Source organism: Carassius gibelio, chromosome B1, assembly GCF_023724105.1.
Source record: "Carassius gibelio isolate Cgi1373 ecotype wild population from Czech Republic chromosome B1, carGib1.2-hapl.c, whole genome shotgun sequence".
Taxonomy (NCBI): domain Eukaryota; kingdom Metazoa; phylum Chordata; class Actinopteri; order Cypriniformes; family Cyprinidae; genus Carassius; species Carassius gibelio.
In genome coordinates this window covers 9,639,792-9,659,853 of record NC_068396.1, presented here as the reverse complement: position 1 = coordinate 9,659,853, position 20,062 = coordinate 9,639,792, and the positions used below count along the sequence as shown (strand labels likewise).

The 20,062-nt window shown below is 39.1% G+C and overlaps 1 protein-coding gene and 1 long non-coding RNA gene across 6 annotated transcripts in view; both read left to right on the top strand.

The window, feature by feature from the left end:
- Positions 1-777: 777 nt before the first annotated feature.
- LOC127948681 (protocadherin-18) lies at positions 778-7,716 on the top strand. 2 transcript variants are annotated; one of them, XM_052545307.1, is made up of 4 exons: positions 778-3,712; positions 4,016-4,071; positions 4,894-5,063; positions 6,412-7,716. In XM_052545307.1, the coding sequence occupies exons 1-4, from the start codon at positions 1,223-1,225 to the stop codon at positions 7,065-7,067; spliced, it is 3,372 nt and encodes a 1,123-aa protein (XP_052401267.1). In that variant the 5' UTR covers positions 778-1,222; the 3' UTR covers positions 7,068-7,716. The 2 variants fall into 2 exon arrangements, with proteins under 2 accessions (XP_052401267.1, XP_052401266.1); XM_052545306.1 differs by having other exon boundaries at positions 3,983-4,071.
- Positions 7,717-16,532: 8,816 nt separating this feature from the next.
- LOC127948706 (uncharacterized) overlaps positions 16,533-20,062 on the top strand; it is a 77,917-nt gene continuing 74,387 nt past the window's right edge. For 3 of the 4 annotated variants that reach the window (XR_008152159.1, XR_008152158.1, XR_008152157.1), the window contains exons 1-3: positions 16,533-16,769; positions 17,857-17,924; positions 18,011-18,112. This is a non-coding gene — a long non-coding RNA (uncharacterized LOC127948706). The remainder of the gene's footprint in view (positions 16,770-17,856; positions 17,925-18,010; positions 18,113-20,062) is intronic. The other variant, XR_008152156.1, reaches the window with a different exon arrangement.

The following is a 20,062-nucleotide window of genomic DNA, read 5'->3' as shown; positions in this document are numbered from 1 at the left end:
AAGAGCCCTTTATATGTCAGAGCAGCACACTGCCCTCTGTGCATGATAATCAACTGCAATGTTTTCATTTGGTGTTACAATCCACCACACTCTCTGAGGTTTTCCAGATTACCACACTATCAGAACCCTCTTGAGAACATTTAGACAACTTTTTAGAAGGTGTCTCTTAAGTATTATTTTATTTATTTATTTATTTTTTAGAATGTGTCTCATTAGTATTTTTTGGAATTCTTGCAGGAATCTTGCAAGTTCTTCTCCCTTTAAAGATGTATAGGTTCTCCAGGTAAGGATTTGGGGATCCATAAATAGTACATATCTTAAAATTTTTACACAACATCATATTTTATGTTAAATTACACAAGTTAGGGATGCATACGCTTTCTAAACTATTTCACATTAGAAAAGTAATGTTATAAATAAATACATGTATTTGATATATTAAGGGTTTACAACATACTGAGTTTACAGATGTTTAACCAGAACGGTTCTTACCAAACACAGATTCGTAAATGAGGCCATATTTCGAATACATCTTTTCTTTAGCTTCACATATTTGCCAAAATATTAAATTATACGATGCTTAACCAAAAAGATAGAGGTGAATATTAAGTGATTAAATTGGATTGACAGTCATCTAGAGGGAAAGTTCAGCTCGAGATATTCTTAAATTCTGCTCTCTCATCCTTTGTTGAAGCGCGTTCAGGGGAGTGAGAGAGAGAGGAGGGAGAGAAAGACCCTAAAGGGCGGAGTTATCCACTTCCTTTCTCCCCTTCATTTAATTGGGATCTGTAGTGGCTCTGTGTTGAATGGTCAGTCGCAGAGAGAAGCGTTTTGTCTGAAGCCGTGACTGTAAAGTAGGCTTTGCTATTTTGGGTTAGTCAGTCAAAGAGTGTCTTCAGACAGCGGGAGACAGATACGCGCGCGCACAGGCTCTCCAGACGGAGGTTGTGCTTCCAGTCTCTTGATACGCGCAACAGATTTCTCCTTAGTGACAGAGGGGTATGCGCTTTTGCATTTAATGTCATTGCTTGTTTTAGGCACTTGCGCTCTATTAATTTTTCAAGACCTGTTTGTCACGCCGGAACCTTTTGAGAAGACGCTTTTCCTTCGGATTTGGAGATGCTTTTGAGACAATAACAACGCATGCAAAGGATTGAGACAGCTCAACAAAGGAAGCGACAATCATCTTGAGAGTTTATTTCAGTGCCTGTCGGAACCCAACATGGATACCAGCAAGGGCACAGTGTTTTGTGCCACTTTACTCAAACTTGCTGTGCTCGCGACATTGGGGCTGTACGTCTCGGCTAAAACTCTGAAATACCAAGTTCACGAAGAGCAGAAGGTGGGTACAGTAATCGCCAGACTTCGAGAAGATGTCGCTGATGTTTTGTCCAAACTTCCGAGCACGATTCCGTTACGCTTTAGAGCCATGCAGCGCGGCAGCGCGTCTCTTCTCTCCGTGCGCGACCAGGATGGAGAGATCAGCATCAGGACCAAAATTGACCGCGAGAAACTGTGCGAGAAGAATCTCAACTGCACTATCGAATTTGATGTCCTCACCCTCCCAACGGAGCACCTACAGCTGTTCCACATCGAAGTGGAAATTTTGGACATTAACGACAATGCGCCCCAGTTCGCGCGCCCCGTTATTCCCATAGAAATTTCAGAAACCGCCGCCGTGGGGACGCGCATTCCCCTTGACAGCGCCACCGACCCAGACGTCGGAGAGAACTCACTGAACACATACTCTCTGACCCCGTCTGACTTCTTTATGATAGATATTCTATCCAGAACCGATGGCGCCAAGTACGCGGAGCTCGTTGTGCTTAAAGAGCTGGATAGAGAGGTGAGAGCAAGCTATGAACTCCAGCTCACCGCCTCAGACAGGGGCGTTCCCCCAAAATTTGGAACAACGCTCCTGAAAATCAGCATAGCTGACTCAAACGACAACAATCCGGTGTTCGAGAAGCCATCTTATGTGATCAACTTGCTTGAAAATTCCTCTTTAGGCAGTTTGCTTATTGATCTGAATGCCACTGACCCAGATGAAGGGACCAATGGTAAAATTGTATATTCTTTTAGCAGTCACGTGTCACCTAAAATTCTAGAGACTTTTAAGATTAATTCTGATAATGGTCATTTGACACTAATGAGGAAAGTTGACTTTGAAAGCACAAATTCGTTTGACATAGATGTTCAAGCTCAAGACATGGGCCCTAACTCAATGCCAGCACACTGTAAAGTCATAATAAAAGTGGTGGACGTGAATGACAACAAACCTGACATTAGCATCAATTTGATGTCCACTGGGAACGAGGAAATAGCTTATATATCAGAGACGGCTCCTGTAGATACATTTGTGGCTCTGGTGAGGGTAGATGACCTGGACTCTGGGTTGAATGGAGAGGTGGATTGCCATCTCCATGGCCAGGGTCATTTCAGGCTGCAAAAGACATATGAGAAGAACTACATGATCCTTACAAATGTCACTCTGGACCGAGAGAAGAGGTCTGAGTACAGCTTGACCGTTATAGCTGAAGACAAAGGCTCTCCAAGTCTATCAACCTTCAAACACTTCACTGTGCAGGTCCAGGATGAGAATGACAATGCGCCGAAGTTTGAGAAGAGCAGGTATGAGATTTCCAAGGCGGAGAACAACTCACCAGGAGCTTATCTGTCATCTGTGAGGGCCTCAGATCCAGACCTGGGCCCGAATGGTCAAGTGAGTTACTCTATACTTGAAAGTACAGTCCATGGGAGCTCCATCTCCACGTATGTAACTATTGACCCCTCGAATGGAGACATTTATGCGCTACGTACTTTTGATCGTGAAGACGTGAGTCAGATCTCGTTCTTAGTCCAGGCCCGGGATTCTGGAAGTCTTCCACTGTGTAGTAATGTGACCATCGTGTTGACCATCTTGGATGAGAACGACAACAGGCCAGTCATCATGATGCCTCAGCTGTGGAACCACACAGCTGATGTTCCAGTATCCAAATACGCAGAGATCGGAGATGTTTTAACTGTAGTCCGCGCGATAGACCGTGATGCTGGCACCAACGGTGACCTGTCATGTTCTGTAGTAGGGGGCAATGAGGCAGGTTACTTTGCCATGGATGCTAAAACATGTGAAATTCGGACCAACGTCAGCATGCAGGACGTCCCACAGGATCACGTGGAGCTGACCGTGCTCGTGCAGGACCATGGTGCTCAACCCCTCAGCGCCAGAGCCCTACTAAGACTTTCACTTTATGAAAACATTGAGAATCACATGAATCCCCATCTGACAGGTGGAGGAACTGGAGACGGCACTCTAGACGTGTCCATGATCATCATCATCTCCCTTGGGGCGATCTGCGCCATACTGCTCCTCATCATGGTGGCCTTTGCCCTTCACTGCTCACGCGAAAAGAAGGACACTCGCTCATACAACTGCAGGGTGGCTGAGTCTACTTATCAACAGCACCCTAAAAAACCCTCACGTCAGATCCATAAGGGCGACATCACCCTGGTGCCCACCGTCAATGGGACCCTCCCAATCCGTGCACATCATCACTCACCAACCTCCTCACCCGGACCTGAACGGGCCCACATGGGCAGCCGGCAGAGCCAACACAGCCGCCAATCACTGAACAGCTTGGTCACTATTTCCTCCAATCACATCCCTGAGAACTTCGCCCTGGAAATGACACATGCCACGCCCCCTGTGGAGGTAAAAGCAAAACTTGCATATTCAAACAGTGTAATTGATGTTAATCTTCATAAAGAGCTTGTGAATTCTCTGTCCATGTTTATACTCATCTTTTCATTCACCAATGTCAACATAACATTCACTTCATCATGTGTGTTGTTCTCGTACTAACAGTTTTCCAATTTCCATCCGTTTGCGTGCGTGTGTGTGTGTGTGTATGTGTGTGTGTGTGAACGAGTGTCGTGTTCCATCAGTATTTATTTTTATTTATGTCATCTGTTTTTGCTATAGCAAGTCTCACAGCTCCTCTCAATACTCCATCAGGGTCAGTATCAGCCGCGGCCAAGCTTCAGAGGGAACAAATACTCTCGCAGCTACAGGTAAACTTACAAACAAGCAAATACTACGCTCCCAGCTACAAATCCATATTTGGGCATGATGTGCTCTAAATAGTATGGTAGAGTAGATGGGTAGAGATACTCAACCTGTTGTGTGCTGCTGGTTTGATCGGATTGGATGATAGGTATTCTAAAATGTTTGTGGTAGAATAGGACAGAACTTCCCTGTTGCCGTGGTCACCCACGTTCGCAGATCCTGATTGGACTGCTCCTCACATGAGGTCATAGCTTGCTTTCTGTGCTTTTTTTCTTTCCTCTCATCTGCGTTTTGTTTTTGGATCATGTCATTTTACTCCGTGCATATTGTTGAAACCATTGTCCCATACAATGATGCATTTCAGTGTCAATTTGGTCATTTAAAAACATACTAGTTTTAGATAGTTGCACTTTTTTGTCATGCACGCCTCTGCTGATGTGAATCAAAATATTTAAGAGACATTTTGGGTGTGAGATAAATGCATGGTGCTAAAGAGACATCACTGAATAGATCTGATATGATTGTTTAGTCTGTGCAAGTTAAATTGATGGGTTGGGCATATGCTTGCCTGCTTTGCATATGCATGTTCATAGACTGTATGCAATGCATAGAGATGCAATCAAACATATAATGCCACTCTTAATGTGTCATACTCTATGTTTGATTTCTCTGACAAATCACTTTTAAGTGGAGGCTTTATGTAGGTTGGTGGTTGATGTAACTTGATTGTTTTATATTGTTTTTTAATAATTAGCCTATATTTAATACTGCATACTCTATTGCATCATGATAAACCTGTAACTGTGTTTGTGTGAATGTGTGTGCAGGTACGCCCTCCAGGACATGGATAAGTTCAGTCTAAAAGATAGTGGGCGTGGCGACAGTGATGCGGGCGACAGCGACTGCGAGATGGGCCGTGATTCGCCCATCGACCGGTTGCTAGGCGACGGCTTCGGAGACCTCTTCCACAGCGACGGACACCACCGTCTCCACCCAGGTGAGAGAGGAACTCTGATTCGTCTCGCATGCGGTTTCTCACCTTTTATCATCCTGTGTTATGACATTCATTAGCTTGATTATATAGAGCACATTGCGTTTATGATGGCGTTTAACACCCCGGTCTACAGTAACTTATTTTTATTACTTTGTTAACAATTGCGGGTGTAAATGAAATGACCTTCACTATGCTTTTAAACTCAATATGGATGTGAAAATTAATGCTAAAAAGGCTTAAAAAACATTTAAATGATCTGGTTATTGGTTGAAATCATGTTATTCTTGTAACCACTACATTTTGCAGTGTCAATCTGTTTTATAGCTTAAGACACTGTATGTGCATGTGTGGATGTATGGACCGGAGTGTTATTTCCCTGTATTCATTCTCTTCTCTGAGTGACAGCCCTATGCTTTCAAAATCTGAACTGAGGAAAATTCACCGTAATTGCTTTCACAATGCAGTTAAACCCACCCTTCTGCACGCACACACTCTCTTTTCTCTCCCCAGAGGGCCGCTATTTCAGCCCTGCTCTTCCTCTTTCATAGAGAGAAAGAAGCAACCTGTGTGCATCGATTAGAGTTCCACCCTTTCCTCACCAAAGCGGTTTATTGTCATTTTCGCTCAGTTGCTTTTCCTCCATCCCAAATCCAGTTTGTCCTCTCCATTTTTATTCCCTCGCTGCTTTGTCTCTAATATTCAAATTCAGTCATATCTGATTCGTATAAGACGGTGTTGCCAAAGTAATGAATAATAATCCAGCTTAACAAAGGATGTCAGCCTGCACAAGAGAAACTGGAATGGAAGAATGACAAACTCTCCATCTCCTCAGCTTCTCAAGCTCACTCCCCAACTCACCCACCCACCTCTGAAATCCTTTCTCTAACTTCCTAACCTTATCACCCCTCTTCGTTTTCCCATTCTCTTTCATCCCTTTGTTTTCCTCACTTTCCTTTCTGTCATTTTTCACATGCCCAGAGACAATTTAATTGCTCAGAAGTTGCTCTTTCGTAGCTCAGGAGATTTATGGTTCATTTAAGTACAGTATCACATTTGTCTCAGAGGTTTCTCTTACAATGTCTAGTAATAAAAGTAGATACAATTTAGACAGTGGATGAGAATTATAGTAGGCTAGATAATTTGGTCTCATGAGAAGTAAATGAGAAATGTTGGATATTGAAATGTCCTTTGATTAACAGAAAATTGTAACTTAGACATTGTAAAGCTTTCTTCAGAAATGCTACACTAAAGGTTCTATATTTGCATTCATAAGAATCTTTAACTTTCACAGAGCCCCTTCATTGCACACAAGATTCACTCAATAAATGTCTGTCTGTATTTCTCTCTGTAGTCATGAAATTGTGTACGGAGGAGTGCCGTGTGTTGGGTCACTCTGACCAGTGCTGGATGCCATCTCAGGCGTCTTCGGATTACCGTGTGAACATGTACATCCCTGGAGAAGAGAGCAGGCCTCAAGTCCTCGAGGAGGATCAACAGTCAGTCGACTCAGCTAAGAAGAGCTTTTCTACCTTTGGAAAGGACAACGAGGAGGAATGCGGCGGTTCGCTGCTGTCAGAAATGAACAACGTCTTCCAACGTCTCCTGCCAACTTCTTACGCTGAGGTCAATGAGAACGAAGGATGCACTGGCCATCCCACTTCCTCCATCGGCATGGAGATCAGAAAGGGCTTCCTGCCGGGTAAGGTGTCATCTACAGCTCCCTCCTACCCGCAAGGTGTTGCTATTTGGGCGGCCAATACTCACTTTCAAAATCCTGGCAGTGCCGTGACGAGCGGACACGGCTCGACCAATCACGCAACATCACAGGCACATTTAAAATGGCTGCCGGCGATGGAGGAGATCCCAGAGAACTACGAAGAGGACGACTTAGAGAGCGTGCTCAGCCAGCGGCAGGGAAAACGCAACGACATGAGACACGAAGTTGTCGACGCTAGCGAACTGGTTGCCGAAATTAACAAATTACTTCAGGACGTACGCCAGAGCTAAACAAGAATCTGTTAAAGAACATTTCCCTGTCTCTTTCTTTTTCGTTCACTTTATTTTTGTAGAGTGAACTAATCATTTAAAGGAGGAGAGAGGGAGAGAGTTCAGCGCTGTAGCCTTGATTGAGTCGCATGTGGAAGCATTTCGGTTAATATTGTTTACTTGGTATGACTTTTTTGGTCTTTTCGTACAAAAGTGAACACAATGTGATTGTAAACACCTTTTATGTGTTTTTTTTTTTTTTTTTTTTTTTTTACTCCGTATTTATATATGTGTATATATGTGTTTGTACAGAAAGCAATACAAATGTCTATTTTTATACAGTATTTCACTGCATGTATCTAAAATTAAACCAAGATTTGTTTGTATACTTGAAAATGTTTAATGTGTGTTTGAGCGTGTGTGAGTGTGCGTAAGAATGTTTTAATCGATACAGATTTCACAGTGTATACAAACTATTGTTGGTGGTCCAGTTCTCTGTTATCATTATTGTGACAACTGAAATACTCTTACCAGAATGGTTCTCTTTCCATGGTTTATCAATTACTGTGAAATATTTCTTGGGACCTTATAAGGATTTTTCTCTTTGTCAGCAGATCTTTCTGTTACAATTTTTCAATAATGTTGCATTAAAAACATTCATTTGGAGAAAGCTTTCACACTCTCTGTTTTCATTCATGATTTATTCAGCAAATCTTTTGGTCTTAGTTGTAATTATGTTTACCCTTTGGCAAATCCGCATTCATTATCTTTCATTATGAAAGCATCTTTTACCGTTAGCCTTGGAACTTTTTGAAAACGAAGCAGACATAATCGATCACCTTTCTACACAACAGTGATTCTTGTAACCAACATACATCTGTTTCCATGGACCTCTGCAATTGTTGCTTTCACTAAGAGCTCCCCCTTTTGAGCAGAGCAGGTATTGCAGACAAAAAAAAAGATATCTGCACATGGCTTGGCCATCAGTAGGAGTGCTAATGTAATTATTTCTGTTCATACAAATCTAATTGATCACTTTATTAAAGAACACGTTTTATCTACCAATAATATTCTGATTATATGCCTGATGAATCAAGCCTCATTTTGTTGTCTTTGCAAACCCAGAAAGGGTGGAATTCTGCCCTGGTTACCCAGCCATAACTCCTAGTAATTAGCTATAACCCTGAGTAATTAGCTCGTAGAAAGATTATGGCTTTACATAAAACATACCATGCCCCACAAATGTTGTTATCAGTGGTGTCTGATTACTTCATACACACGTACTGTATAAAATGACACAGCCCACTGAATCTTTCATACAAAGATCAATATATAATGTCCTACCGTATGCATGTGTGTGGGTCTATGTATGCATGTTTATAAATGTGTGTTCTTATGTTTTGTGTGTATTTGTGGTTAACACCTGTCAATGTGTATAATTTAACAGCAGGCAGCTGTTCAGGATTAGTAATCTGGAGTGCAGCCAGTCGATGTGATGCACTGTGGAATCATCTACGCTGCCCTGACCGAAGCATAGAGCGGCCATTATCCACACACTCTCGCTCAACATTGATTTTACTTTATTATTCTTTGCAGCAAGTGGCAAGCAAGCTCTATTCTCACACAATCACCTCTTTCAGCATGCATGTTAGTGTAATTGTATGGTGTAAACGTTGGGCACTCTGAACTTTGAATGCAGAAATCTCATGTGATCGAAGCTGCTTTGACTGTACGACCTTGATCTGGAGTTCTTCTTCCTTATACTTTTGACCATAAACCACGCTTTAAACGTGATGATTGTAAGTGCTGGGCAGTTAACCTCAACATGCTCCCTACAATTAGTAAATTGCTTTGCATAAAAGTGTCGGCAACACCGGCGATAACTAATCATCAGAAAAGAATACTGCAGCCAGTAAGCACTACCCTATTCATTTAGGCTAAGATGGGTTCCTGTGTGCAGCAGGGGTGTTAATTCACCTCAGGGTCAGTTTAATTCGCTTCCTCTCTGCTGAGCATCACCTGTGGCGTGAGGTTCCTGTTTTCCTGCTGAGTAACTCTGTGGTAAAGCTGATGTCAGAACTTGATTTTGGACTGGAGTAGATTTAAAAATATTATGTTACACTGAAGACTGAAGTAGCCTAATGGCTGTTGAAAATTCAGCTTTGCCATTACAGGGATAATTAACATGTGATGTTACATCTCTTGCTATTTAAAAGAGTAATATTAAAGATTAACATGCATTTCTTAAAATATACACTGTAAAAAATTTCCTGTAGAAATTACAGTAACTTACTGGCATCAGTTTGCCAGTAACTTACTGTAAATCAAACTTACAGTAAAAATACTGCATTCATATTTACAGTACCATTTAACTTGCTGTAAATGTATTTGCAGTAATATATTTTTTACTATAAAACACAATTATGTTTTTTTCTCCTTTTATATATTTAAATACAATAAAATATTACTTTACACTGTGAAATTTACTGTAATTGGTTCACTTTTATTATGTATTGTAAGACTTTACAAATTATTGTATTTCAACAGGTCTCACGTCTCAGTAGTAAAAACTATAAAAAGAAACAAAAGACTGTTTAACTTCTTTTATTGGTTTAATGGTTAAATTGTAATACTTGAAATAACATTTTAATATTCTTGCAGATTGTACTTTCAGTTTTCCAAAAACTTGAATACATTTCATTTATACATAAAAGTTTCATATTAAGAGCATTTTAAAACAACAGACATGAACAGATTCAGTCATAAGAACAATCTTAAAAATTTACAAATTCAGAAAACTCCTATGTAGAATGTATTTGCTCTTAGTAGCTTAATAGTTTTGCCAGCTAAAATCCAGAAACTCCTTAAAGGGATAGTTCACCCAAAAATCTGAATTAGGTCATTAATAACTTACCCTCATGTCGTTCCAAACCTGTGAGACTTCCGTTTATCTTCAGAACACAGTTTAAGATATTTTAGATTTAGTCCGAGAGCTCTCAGTCCCTCCATTGAAGCTGTGTGTACGGTATACTGTCCATGTCCAGAAAGGTAAGAAAAACATCATCAAAGTAGTCCATGTGACATCAGAGGGTCGGATATAATTTTTTGAAGCGTCGAAAACATTTTGGTTCAAAAATAGCAAAAACTACGACTTTATTCAGCATTGTCTTCTCTTCCGGGTCTGTTGTGAGACAGTTCAAAACAAAGCAGTTTGTGATATCCAGTTCATGAATCATTCGATGTAACCGGATCTTTTTGAACCAGTTCACCAAATCAAACTGAATCGTTTTATACTGTTCGCGTCTCCAATACGCATTAATTCACAAATTACTTAAGCTGTTAACTTTTTTAATGTGGCTGACTCGAGAACGAGTCAGTATTTTGTTCATTATCTGGCTCAGCTCGGTGTTCATCTTCAGTTCTCTCCTCACAGCAGTTCAGTCAGTGTACTTTTTGAGTAAATGAATTACTCTGGGATATTGGTTTGTTTGAACTCAGAAGTGTCAGCCACATTAAAAAAATTTAACAGTTTAAGTAATTTGTGGATTAATGCATATTGGAGATGCGAACCGTTTAAAATGATTCAGTTTGATTTGGTGAACTGGTTCAAAAGGATCCAATTACATGGAGTGATTCGTTCGCGAACCGGATATCACAAACTGCTTTGTTTTGAACTCTCTCTCACAACAGACACGGAAGAGAAGACAATGCTGAATAAAGTCGTAGTTTTGGCTATTTTTGGACCAAAACGTATTTTCAATGCTTCAAAAAATTCTAACTGACCCTCTGATGTCACATGGACTACTTTGATGATGTTTTTCTTACCTTTCTGGACATGGACAGCAGACCGAACACACAGCTTCAATGGAGGGACAGAGGAGATAAATGGAGGTCTCACGGGTTTGGAATGACATGAGGGTGAGTTATTAATGGGTGAATTAATTTTTTGGGTGAACTATCCCTTTAATGAAGGAGGATACATGAGGGTTCAGACCAGAGTTCTTCCTTTGCACCATCTTCCCACTTCTTTTGATGACGTGGAACTTTGAGGAGCACTTGCTGTTGTCAGGGTTAACATTTAACCTTTACAAAACAGAAAAAAAAGTTAGATCATTTGATGTGAAAAATGTCTAACAAAACAACCAAATACTCACAACAAAACCAAATACAGAAATGCACTGCAAATGGCACAGAACACAACGGAAATATTTCCAGGGGACCCAATATGTGACAAACCCGGATGGAGCATGTTTAGTACTCAACGTCTACTTTTGTTTTCTTGCACAAAATACAGAGATTACATATTTATGACATACAACTTTATATACAATATAAAAAAATGTAAAAAGAACATGAGGGTAAGATATTAATCTATACATTAGTAACATTGTAAAAAAATTGTAATGTTATGTTTAAATAAGTTTCATAGGTAAGAAATGTAAGGTAATGTAGGGTCCAAAGATGAAACAGCTAATTTTAAAGTTGAGACACACACAGATAAATAAAGCATATTACAAAAACTTTTTTGTATAAAATGTATTTATTTGCAACAGTTATGTTAACAGCAATAATAAGACATTTATGTCCCAAGTACAGCTATTAAACTGATAGACACCATGCTGCTTTGTCACGACAACATCCCAGGTTAAAATAATGAGGAAATTACGTTGGCTAAATCCGAAATCGCCCCCTTAACACTCATTCACTCATTTCTACATTAGTCCACTAATACGGTTCACTTGAAGCTGTGAATGAATTCGGACAGCCGTTGATCGCGCATTGGATGTACACAGTCGGGTTCGTCACTTACTGGGGTCCCCTGAAAACATTTCCATTGTGTTCTGTGCCATTTGCGGCGCATTTTCGCGAACGAGATTATGTTATTCTCCCGATGCTGATGTACAGAACAAATGTTACATTTGAAGTAGACATATTTTTCTCTTGGTTGTTTAGTTTCCTTAACTTTATGTGTTTGCGGTAACGTTAAATGTGAGACTGAGGGGCGGAGAGGCTTTGGAAAGTGTATGAGCATTCAGGAACTGCACACGAAAACCTTAAATTCGCCGTGTTTTTATGTCTTTTGGCATGATTAATAAAGGCGTATAATGTCTCCACAGAGACGCCAGTGTTTGCACACGACACGAACATTGCGGGTTTTACTCTAGCACTACAAGCATGACGTGCATTTATATGGGGTAATCAGTTAACAGCAAGCGATAATAGCGGGAAAAAATCCGACTGACTTTAAGCTAAATCCACGAAAGCTTTGTTGTTCGGCTAACAGTTCACATGAACACTCACCAGCTCCTGGAGTGGTCAAACCCAAGGCAGAGACCCGTTAATGTCCATATTTTGACGGTGAAACGTTCAGAAAAGGGAAAGAAAGGAAAGAAATATGAATGTTTGCACAGTGTCACTACAACTCTCTCTAGCTCTCTTCACAGCATAAATGTGAGGTGACTGCGCGCCGTTCAGTGGCAGCGTTTTTTTTATTTATATTTTTGTTTTAGTTAAACCAAAGATATAATATATTTAAAGTAAAAGAAGTAATATTTGTACCCACCTTTGCATCTGACTGGTTCTTTTCACATCTGTGTGTCTTGTTTTCTTCTTTCTCCAAGTGGGAAATAAAACTTGATCTGTGATTGGTCAGGTTTCGCGCTCATTTTTTCTTTACTGTATTTAGATTTACAGTAAATTAAAAATACTGTAATTTAGTGTCGCCAAGAGGGTATTCCCCAAAATGTAACTATAAAATACAGTAATATGCTGTATAACTGTCCTACAGTAAAATACAGTTCATTTTACAGTTAAATACTGCTAAATTTACAGACATTTCTAACAGTGTAGTGGTTCTAAAACCTGTCCTGGAGTACCCAGCACTGCACATTTTGTATGTCTCCCTCAATTATCACATCTGATTCAACTCATCAATTCATTAGTGGAGACTGCAAGACCTGAAATGGATGTGTCAGATATAGGGAGATATACAAAACGTGCAGTGCTGGGGGTACTTCAAGGAGAAGTTTGAGAACCCATTATAATATATTACACCTACTCAAATTGCATATATTGAGAAATGAAGTGGGCCCAAGACTGAGCCATGAAGCACCCCAAGTCCAGTGGTCTGCTTAATGCTACGTTAACATGCAGCCAAATACTCAATTTGTAATCAGATTGATGGCTTAATCAGACTGAAAAGCCTTCATGTAAACACCTTAATCCATCCGAATGAGCTCGATTGGAATGAAATTTCGATCGGATTGAAGGGGGTGGTTTATTCCTCTTCTAAAATGATTGAGAGTGCATGTAATGGATAAATATTAATTCTACTGTTGAGAACAAATAAAGACACCATGTAGGAGAGTGGTTGTTATGTGCAAACAGTGCGAAACTGTACTTTTTTTGTGCAGTGTGCGCATGTAAAAAATAAATAAATAAATAAATGCTGATTTGAAGCTTGGACATATAAATGTGCATCAAACCGATCACTTTATTTAAAAAATTGTGCATGTAAACATTGCCAATGTGTCAAAGGCAATAGCCAGGTCTAGAAATTCTGACAGTAGAGAAAAATGAGCATAATCTTTATTTATTATTAACTTCCTACTTTTTGTGATTATATTGTTGTCTCAACACACAGAAGATTAAATTATTTTGTATTCAGTCAATGTGAATGATTTTGTCTCTAGAAAGATGTCCAGACAGCTGCCATATACCACAGCCAATACTTTCACACCATTGCTTAATTAAATCAACAAATAAATTCTGCAATCATGTCACGTTCTTATTAATTAACACTTCAAGTGTGGGGAATACAAATTTATAGGGTGTGAGTGTGTATTTGTGTTTATGTCTGTGGGTTGTGGGTATCTGTGTTCTGTTAACACCTTTTGGTTTCTCGGATTCACACAATAGAGAAGACTTGGGGAAATAATGAAGTGTGTTGCATCTCAGTTGTTCTTCTGAAAAGTACTTTGTGTAATTTTATACACAATATTTGTTAAGAAAGTATTATTTGAAACTCTTATGCAAAATTTTGATATCAATGCAACACTGGACACGACTGGAGTATCCACGTTCAACTGACTGATAATACTATTACAGATTTTATTTTATTTTTATTATTTATTTAATCTAAAATTTAAACTGGAAAAAGAAGAAGAAAAAGATTAAATAACTTTTTTTTTTTTTAACCAATAGTCAGTCTTTCTGATAATGTTCTCTGGCTTCTAAATGAGGCTATATTGATAACAGTGTTTGTTTCAATGTATTAATACATTATACTCTTAAGAAAAAAAAAAATTTTGTAATCCACTCACCTTTGTTTTGCCTATGACCTTGTTCGAGTCAGACATAAAAGGTAGCATTTCAATCTATGTTGCCTGTGTAATTGAATTCATTATTGATCATGAGTCGCGAACTTTTTCTTAGGCCACCATATATTATTTAAAGCTATTTCATTTTTTAGGCTATTAATAGGTATGCCATTTGGAACTGTTAAAATTACAAAATCTTCTCAGATTTAATAATGTCAAAGACGCTGCATCTCAGTAAATGCCACGATCATCCATTAGCACATATTAATTGTCCCTACTACTACCTTACACAGGTAGCATATTATACATGCATATTACTGCAGGTAGAATTGTTGCTAGATAAAATTACACTGGTCTATGAGAAACCGTGATCTCTCTGCAAGAATCAGTATTCATAAGCTGGGACAATTCCACATTTCAGTAAAGAGAGAGAGTGTGTGTGTGAGAGAGAGGTCACATGTTGTGAATCTTGAATTGGTGCTATTAATGTTTGGTAATGTGCTTCATGGGCATGCATAAAAGAGATTAACGCCACATTACCAAATCATATTTACTGAAGCACTATTTGCATAATGGAGTGTGTAATGGAATTTTTACGTGCACTATAATTTCATAAACTTCAGAAACGGTAAGTATTTGTGCTTTTCTTCCATTTACAGTCAGATGTCATTGTATTCATACACCGAGAAAGTGTTCACGATCCAACAGGATGCAAATGGTTTGCTTTGACAACAATTCAATTCAGATTTGATTTTTCACTAAATGATGTGATGCATCATAAATTCTGGACGCTGGTCAGGATTGATTTAAATTTGATTTGATTATGTTGGTATGATGCATATATATTTTCCCAACGGTGCAATTCATAAAATTCATAATATATTGGTGTTATTCTAGAAGTTATAATTTATAGTGAGGATTATTAGTGGGGCTTTTTAATGGAATGCCTTGGCAGCCACAACTATGGAATATTTATTCCAGTAGGTCTATATATTTTTAGATAATTACAATGATGTCTGAAGATCAGCTGTTGAAAGTTCAGTACAGAGTAACCACAAGCGTTTTAAATGTGTAGAACATATCTCTAGACTCATTCGGTTTAGTCACACACACCTGAGCTTTTAATGATAATTTACCATTCTTTCTCTAAAGAGGTATTTGTCATCACATCTGGCTAATGAATTGACTTTATCCTTTTCTTTTCTCTGTCATGTTTGATGAATTCGCTATGGAAATTACCATGGAGGCCTGCAGGGGCCCCGTGGAGGATAACACACAGTACACATTAGGGAGGATATATGTCTCCCTTTGCTTGACTGGAACAAGGAAAATAAGTTCTCATATCAAAACACTCCACAAATACATGGCCTCCCTAGAGATGGTGTGAGAACAAAGCCAGACAGACGTAGTGAGAGGATGGAAGCAAAAACAGGGACAGTGAGAGGACAGAGGCCCTGTTTACACCTGGTATTAACATCTGTCTTTGTGTCAGGCAAAATAGATTGCTGTTTACACCTTGATATAACATGCGTCTTGTTGCATCGATTTGTTGTTGGATTTTTCTGAAAGAAGGCCAGTTGTCCTTTACATTTCTTTTCAAGCCAGTAAAAAAAGACTATATCTTTGTAATCAATATGATATAATTAAATGATGTTCCTAATTAAATAAAATAATTAAAATCCTAATTAAAATACAAAATGAATAATGTTACCTTGCATATGGTGTATAGATTATTTTGTGAATAATTATTTTGTCTATCTTGTCTTTTAAATGAAGGAAGATGCTGCTGATCAAACCTATTTGGCCTCTCTAAACCAATCATTTCCCAAGACTGGTATACTGAGCCAATCAGAATATGGTATCTACCAGCCCCGCCTATTCTAATCGGAATGTTTGTGTGAGAAGTTTATTAACTACCCAACGTTATTCTAGAAAACTACAGAGTAACAATAACCAACATTTATCCAGTTAACTCCCACTAAAGTTACTTTCAACTCCCTGGCTGGCAGTTCCAGACAAAATCATTCTGTGCTCGAGGCCTTAGCGATGCCTACGTTTTGCTAATTAATAACGGCGGGCACGAGTTCCCTCGTTCAAAATAATCCATATTCATCAAACATTTCAAACGAAGGTAAGGACACATTTATGCACGTATATACACAAGTGAGAACACTTGTAATCAATTATTAGTGAATGAGACCCACCAAGGCTTGAGGCTGGTGTTTGAATATGGATTAATTGACCTGTCAGCATATTTGGGTCACCCAGGGCCAGTATAAGAAGTCAGAAAAATCTCAAGAAAGTTCAAGTTCGCCGATGATCCTGTTCATGTAGCACAGGCACAAAAGCCTACTAAAAGAATATCCAATCAGTTCTATTTTCAAAATCAGTATTTTGGAGCAGGGTAAGTTGCTTGGATAATTTAAATCTATTGATTATATGTTAGTGTAATATATTATTTAGCCGTTGTATTATTTTCACTAATTTTCAGTTATCAATCAGTGGCAGTTTGTGTAACTGATGGGAGGTCATGGCTTGTTTGCTGTCACCAGCAGATGGCGCTCTGTCAATGCCACATGGGAGCTGTGAGTCTGCTCTCGTATGCAAAACTGTCTCTCAGCTTCCCCTGGGTCTTTGAGTAGAAGGGTTTGTGTTTTATGTCTGCTTGTACAGAGCTCAAATAGACTTGAATTTTGCATGTCGAGTGTTTTCTCTCTCTCTATCAATCTGTTATTAAAGTAGACCCCTTTCTCTGATTATTTTTTACTCTGTAGATTATTTCTTTCTTTCCGATAACCTTTCTTTTTTGGAGGTTAAAATAGCATATATTGATAAACTATGTTTTTTTCTTGTTTCTTTTTTTTTTTTTTGCAAATGAAAATAAAAGGTGTGGGTAGTCTACTTAAAGTCTCATGTTGTCTCAGTCTTGGTTGCAAAATGTTAAGAAAAAAAAAAATATATAAAATGTAGTTAATTAATTTGATATGTATTTAAATACAAGTTAAGCTATGCTGCTAACAAAAAAAACATTAAATAATGCATCTTACAGGTCTTATTCTGAATGGTTAATATATGTGTATATGAATTATACTGTGTGTCTGTATATAGACAGATAGATAGCTGTACATTCTACATTTATCTGAGGCAGCTAATGATTATGAGCTGTTATACATGCAGCTAAATGTGAATAAATCCAGCTTTAAGATCATGAACCCATCAGGAATCTCAAATGCTGTAGATTTCCAGTTGTGAGAACCACTGAAGGGTTCTCGTCCAGGTATCTGATCCATGAAGCAGTGCATTATTTTTCTGATGGATGAGTAACCTGGCCATGCCGCTGTCAGCTCTGACATTTGTTTGTCTGCGCTATTACAGACGTGTGTGTGATTGATAACTGAGCATGCTCTCAAGCAGACCTATGGGTGTTTGATAGCTATGTAGTGTGTGTTTGTGTGCACGTACTTGATCGTGTGTGTTTTCTCAATCTGCAGTCCTTGTTCACCCTGCAGCCTTGTGTCTGCTATCCAGATGGACTCATTACAATGATTCCCACACAGCTGTAAGGAGCTTGCTCTACTTTTGTGTACAAAAAAGACATTTGAGCTTAAGCAGAGATGGTACATATTTTATCTTTTTGTGTGTCAGGAGAGGCATCTGCAGATGACAGGAAGGGGCTGACGGAGAATTGCCATATGACCAATCGATACTGAGATGACAGTAGCAGGATGGTATGCGTGTTGCTGTCAGGTAAGACACGTTCCATTGTGTGGAGTTGAGTTTAAATTTAGTTCTGAAAGTAACTTGTGGACTTGAGCAGTATAAGTTTTGGAACAGGTTCAGTAGGTCTTCAGAGATGAGAAACTTGGACAATATTCATCTTTTCCTGAGAACTCAAAATATAATGTGCAGCCAAAAGAAAGACTGGTGAAAATTTTTTGGCCCCTATCCTAGATGGTGAATGTCACAAATAGAGGAAATAAACTGATAATATCAGAACTTGATAACAGAATAATTATTAATCCATGATGCCCTTTTGGTGTGTGTCTGTGTGTGTCTGACTTCTGCAGGTCACTCTCATATCAGATAATGCGTTTATGATATATGACTTCAGATGTCCAGGTTTTCTTAACATTGTTTTTATGCTAAGGCAAGCACCACTGCTTAAAGGTTTTGGGGTTTGTTGTAGGATGAAGTGGTCTGTGATTTTTGCAAAAATTCATAGACTTGCACTGAACAAGGTAGACCAAGCCCCTGGGCAGTAAGCAACTAGTAAACTATAGATGTCCTAGCAACTGCATAGTGGCACACAAACAACCACAGATAATCTGTGAGCATAGTTTTGCACAGGTATACAACAGCAGTGGCATAATAATAATAATAAAAATTAGGTATATCTCAATAAATTAGAATGTCGTGGAAAAGTTCATTTATTTCAGTAATTCAACTCAAACTGTGAAACTTGTGTATTAAAAAAATTCAGTGCACACAAAATGAAATCGTTTTAAGTCTTTGTTTCTTTTAATTGTGATGGTTTTGGCTCACATTTAACAAAAAAGCACCAGTTCACCATTCCAATCTCACCAAATTAGAATATGGTGACATGCCAATCAGCAAATCAATTCAAAACACCTGTAAAGATTTCCTGAGCCTTCAAAATGGTCTCTTAGTTTGGTTCACTAGGCTACACAATCATGGGGAAGACTGCTGATCTGACAGTTGTCCAGAAGGCAATCATTGACACCCTTCACAAGGAGGGTTAGCCACAAACATTCATTTCCAAAGAAGCTGGCTGTTCACAGAGTGCTGCATCCAAGCATGTTAACAGAACGTTGAATGGAAGAAAAACATGTTGAAGAAAAAGATGCACAACTTACCGAGAGAACTGCCGCCTTATGAGGATTGTCAAGCAAAATCAATTCAAGAATTTGAGTGAACTTCACAAGGAATGGACTGAGGCTGGGGTCAAGGCATCAAGAGCCACCACACACAGGCATATCGAGGAATTTGCTGAACCACAGACAGCGTCAGAGGCGTCTTACCTAGGCTATGGAGAAGAAGAACTGGACTGTTGCCCAGTGTTCCCAAGTGCTCTTATCAAATGTTTTTCAAAATGATCAAGTTTTGTATTTCATTTGGAAACCAAGGTCCTAGATTCTGGAGGAAGGGTAGAGAAACTCATAGCCCAAGTTGCTTGAAGTCCAGTGTTAAGTTTCCACAGTCTGTGATGATTTAGGGTGCAGTGTCATCTGCTGGTGCTGGTCCATTGTGTTTTCTGTAAACCAAAATCACTGCACCCGTTTACCAAGAAAGTTTGGAGCACTTCATCAGTTTTTTGAAGATGCTGATTTCATTTTCCAGCAGGATTTAGCACCTGCCCACACTGCTAAAAGCAACAAATGTTGGTTAAATGACCATGGTGTTGGTTTGTTTGACTGGCCAGCAAACTCACCAGACCTGAACCCCATAGAGAATCTATGGGATATTGTCATGAAGAAGATGAGAAACAAAAGACCAAAAAATGCTGATGAGCTGAAGGCCACTGTCAAAGAAACCTGGGCTTCCATACCACCTCAGCAGTGCCACAAATTGATCACCTCCATGCCACGCTGAATTGAGGCAGTAATTAAAGCAAAATGAGCCCCTACCAAGTATTGAGTATGTTTACAGTAAATTAACATGCTTTCCGGAAGGCAGACA

Bases quoted from the DNA above. Each gene is read 5' to 3' on its own strand.
- LOC127948681 (XM_052545306.1), top strand. From the start codon at position 1,223: ATGGATACCAGCAAGGGCACAGTGTTTTGTGCCACTTTACTCAAACTT. The intron at 3,713-3,982 runs GTAAAAGCAAAA...TTTTTGCTATAG, and splicing joins ATGCCACGCCCCCTGTGGAG to CAAGTCTCACAGCTCCTCTC. The intron at 4,072-4,893 runs GTAAACTTACAA...ATGTGTGTGCAG, and splicing joins AAATACTCTCGCAGCTACAG to GTACGCCCTCCAGGACATGG.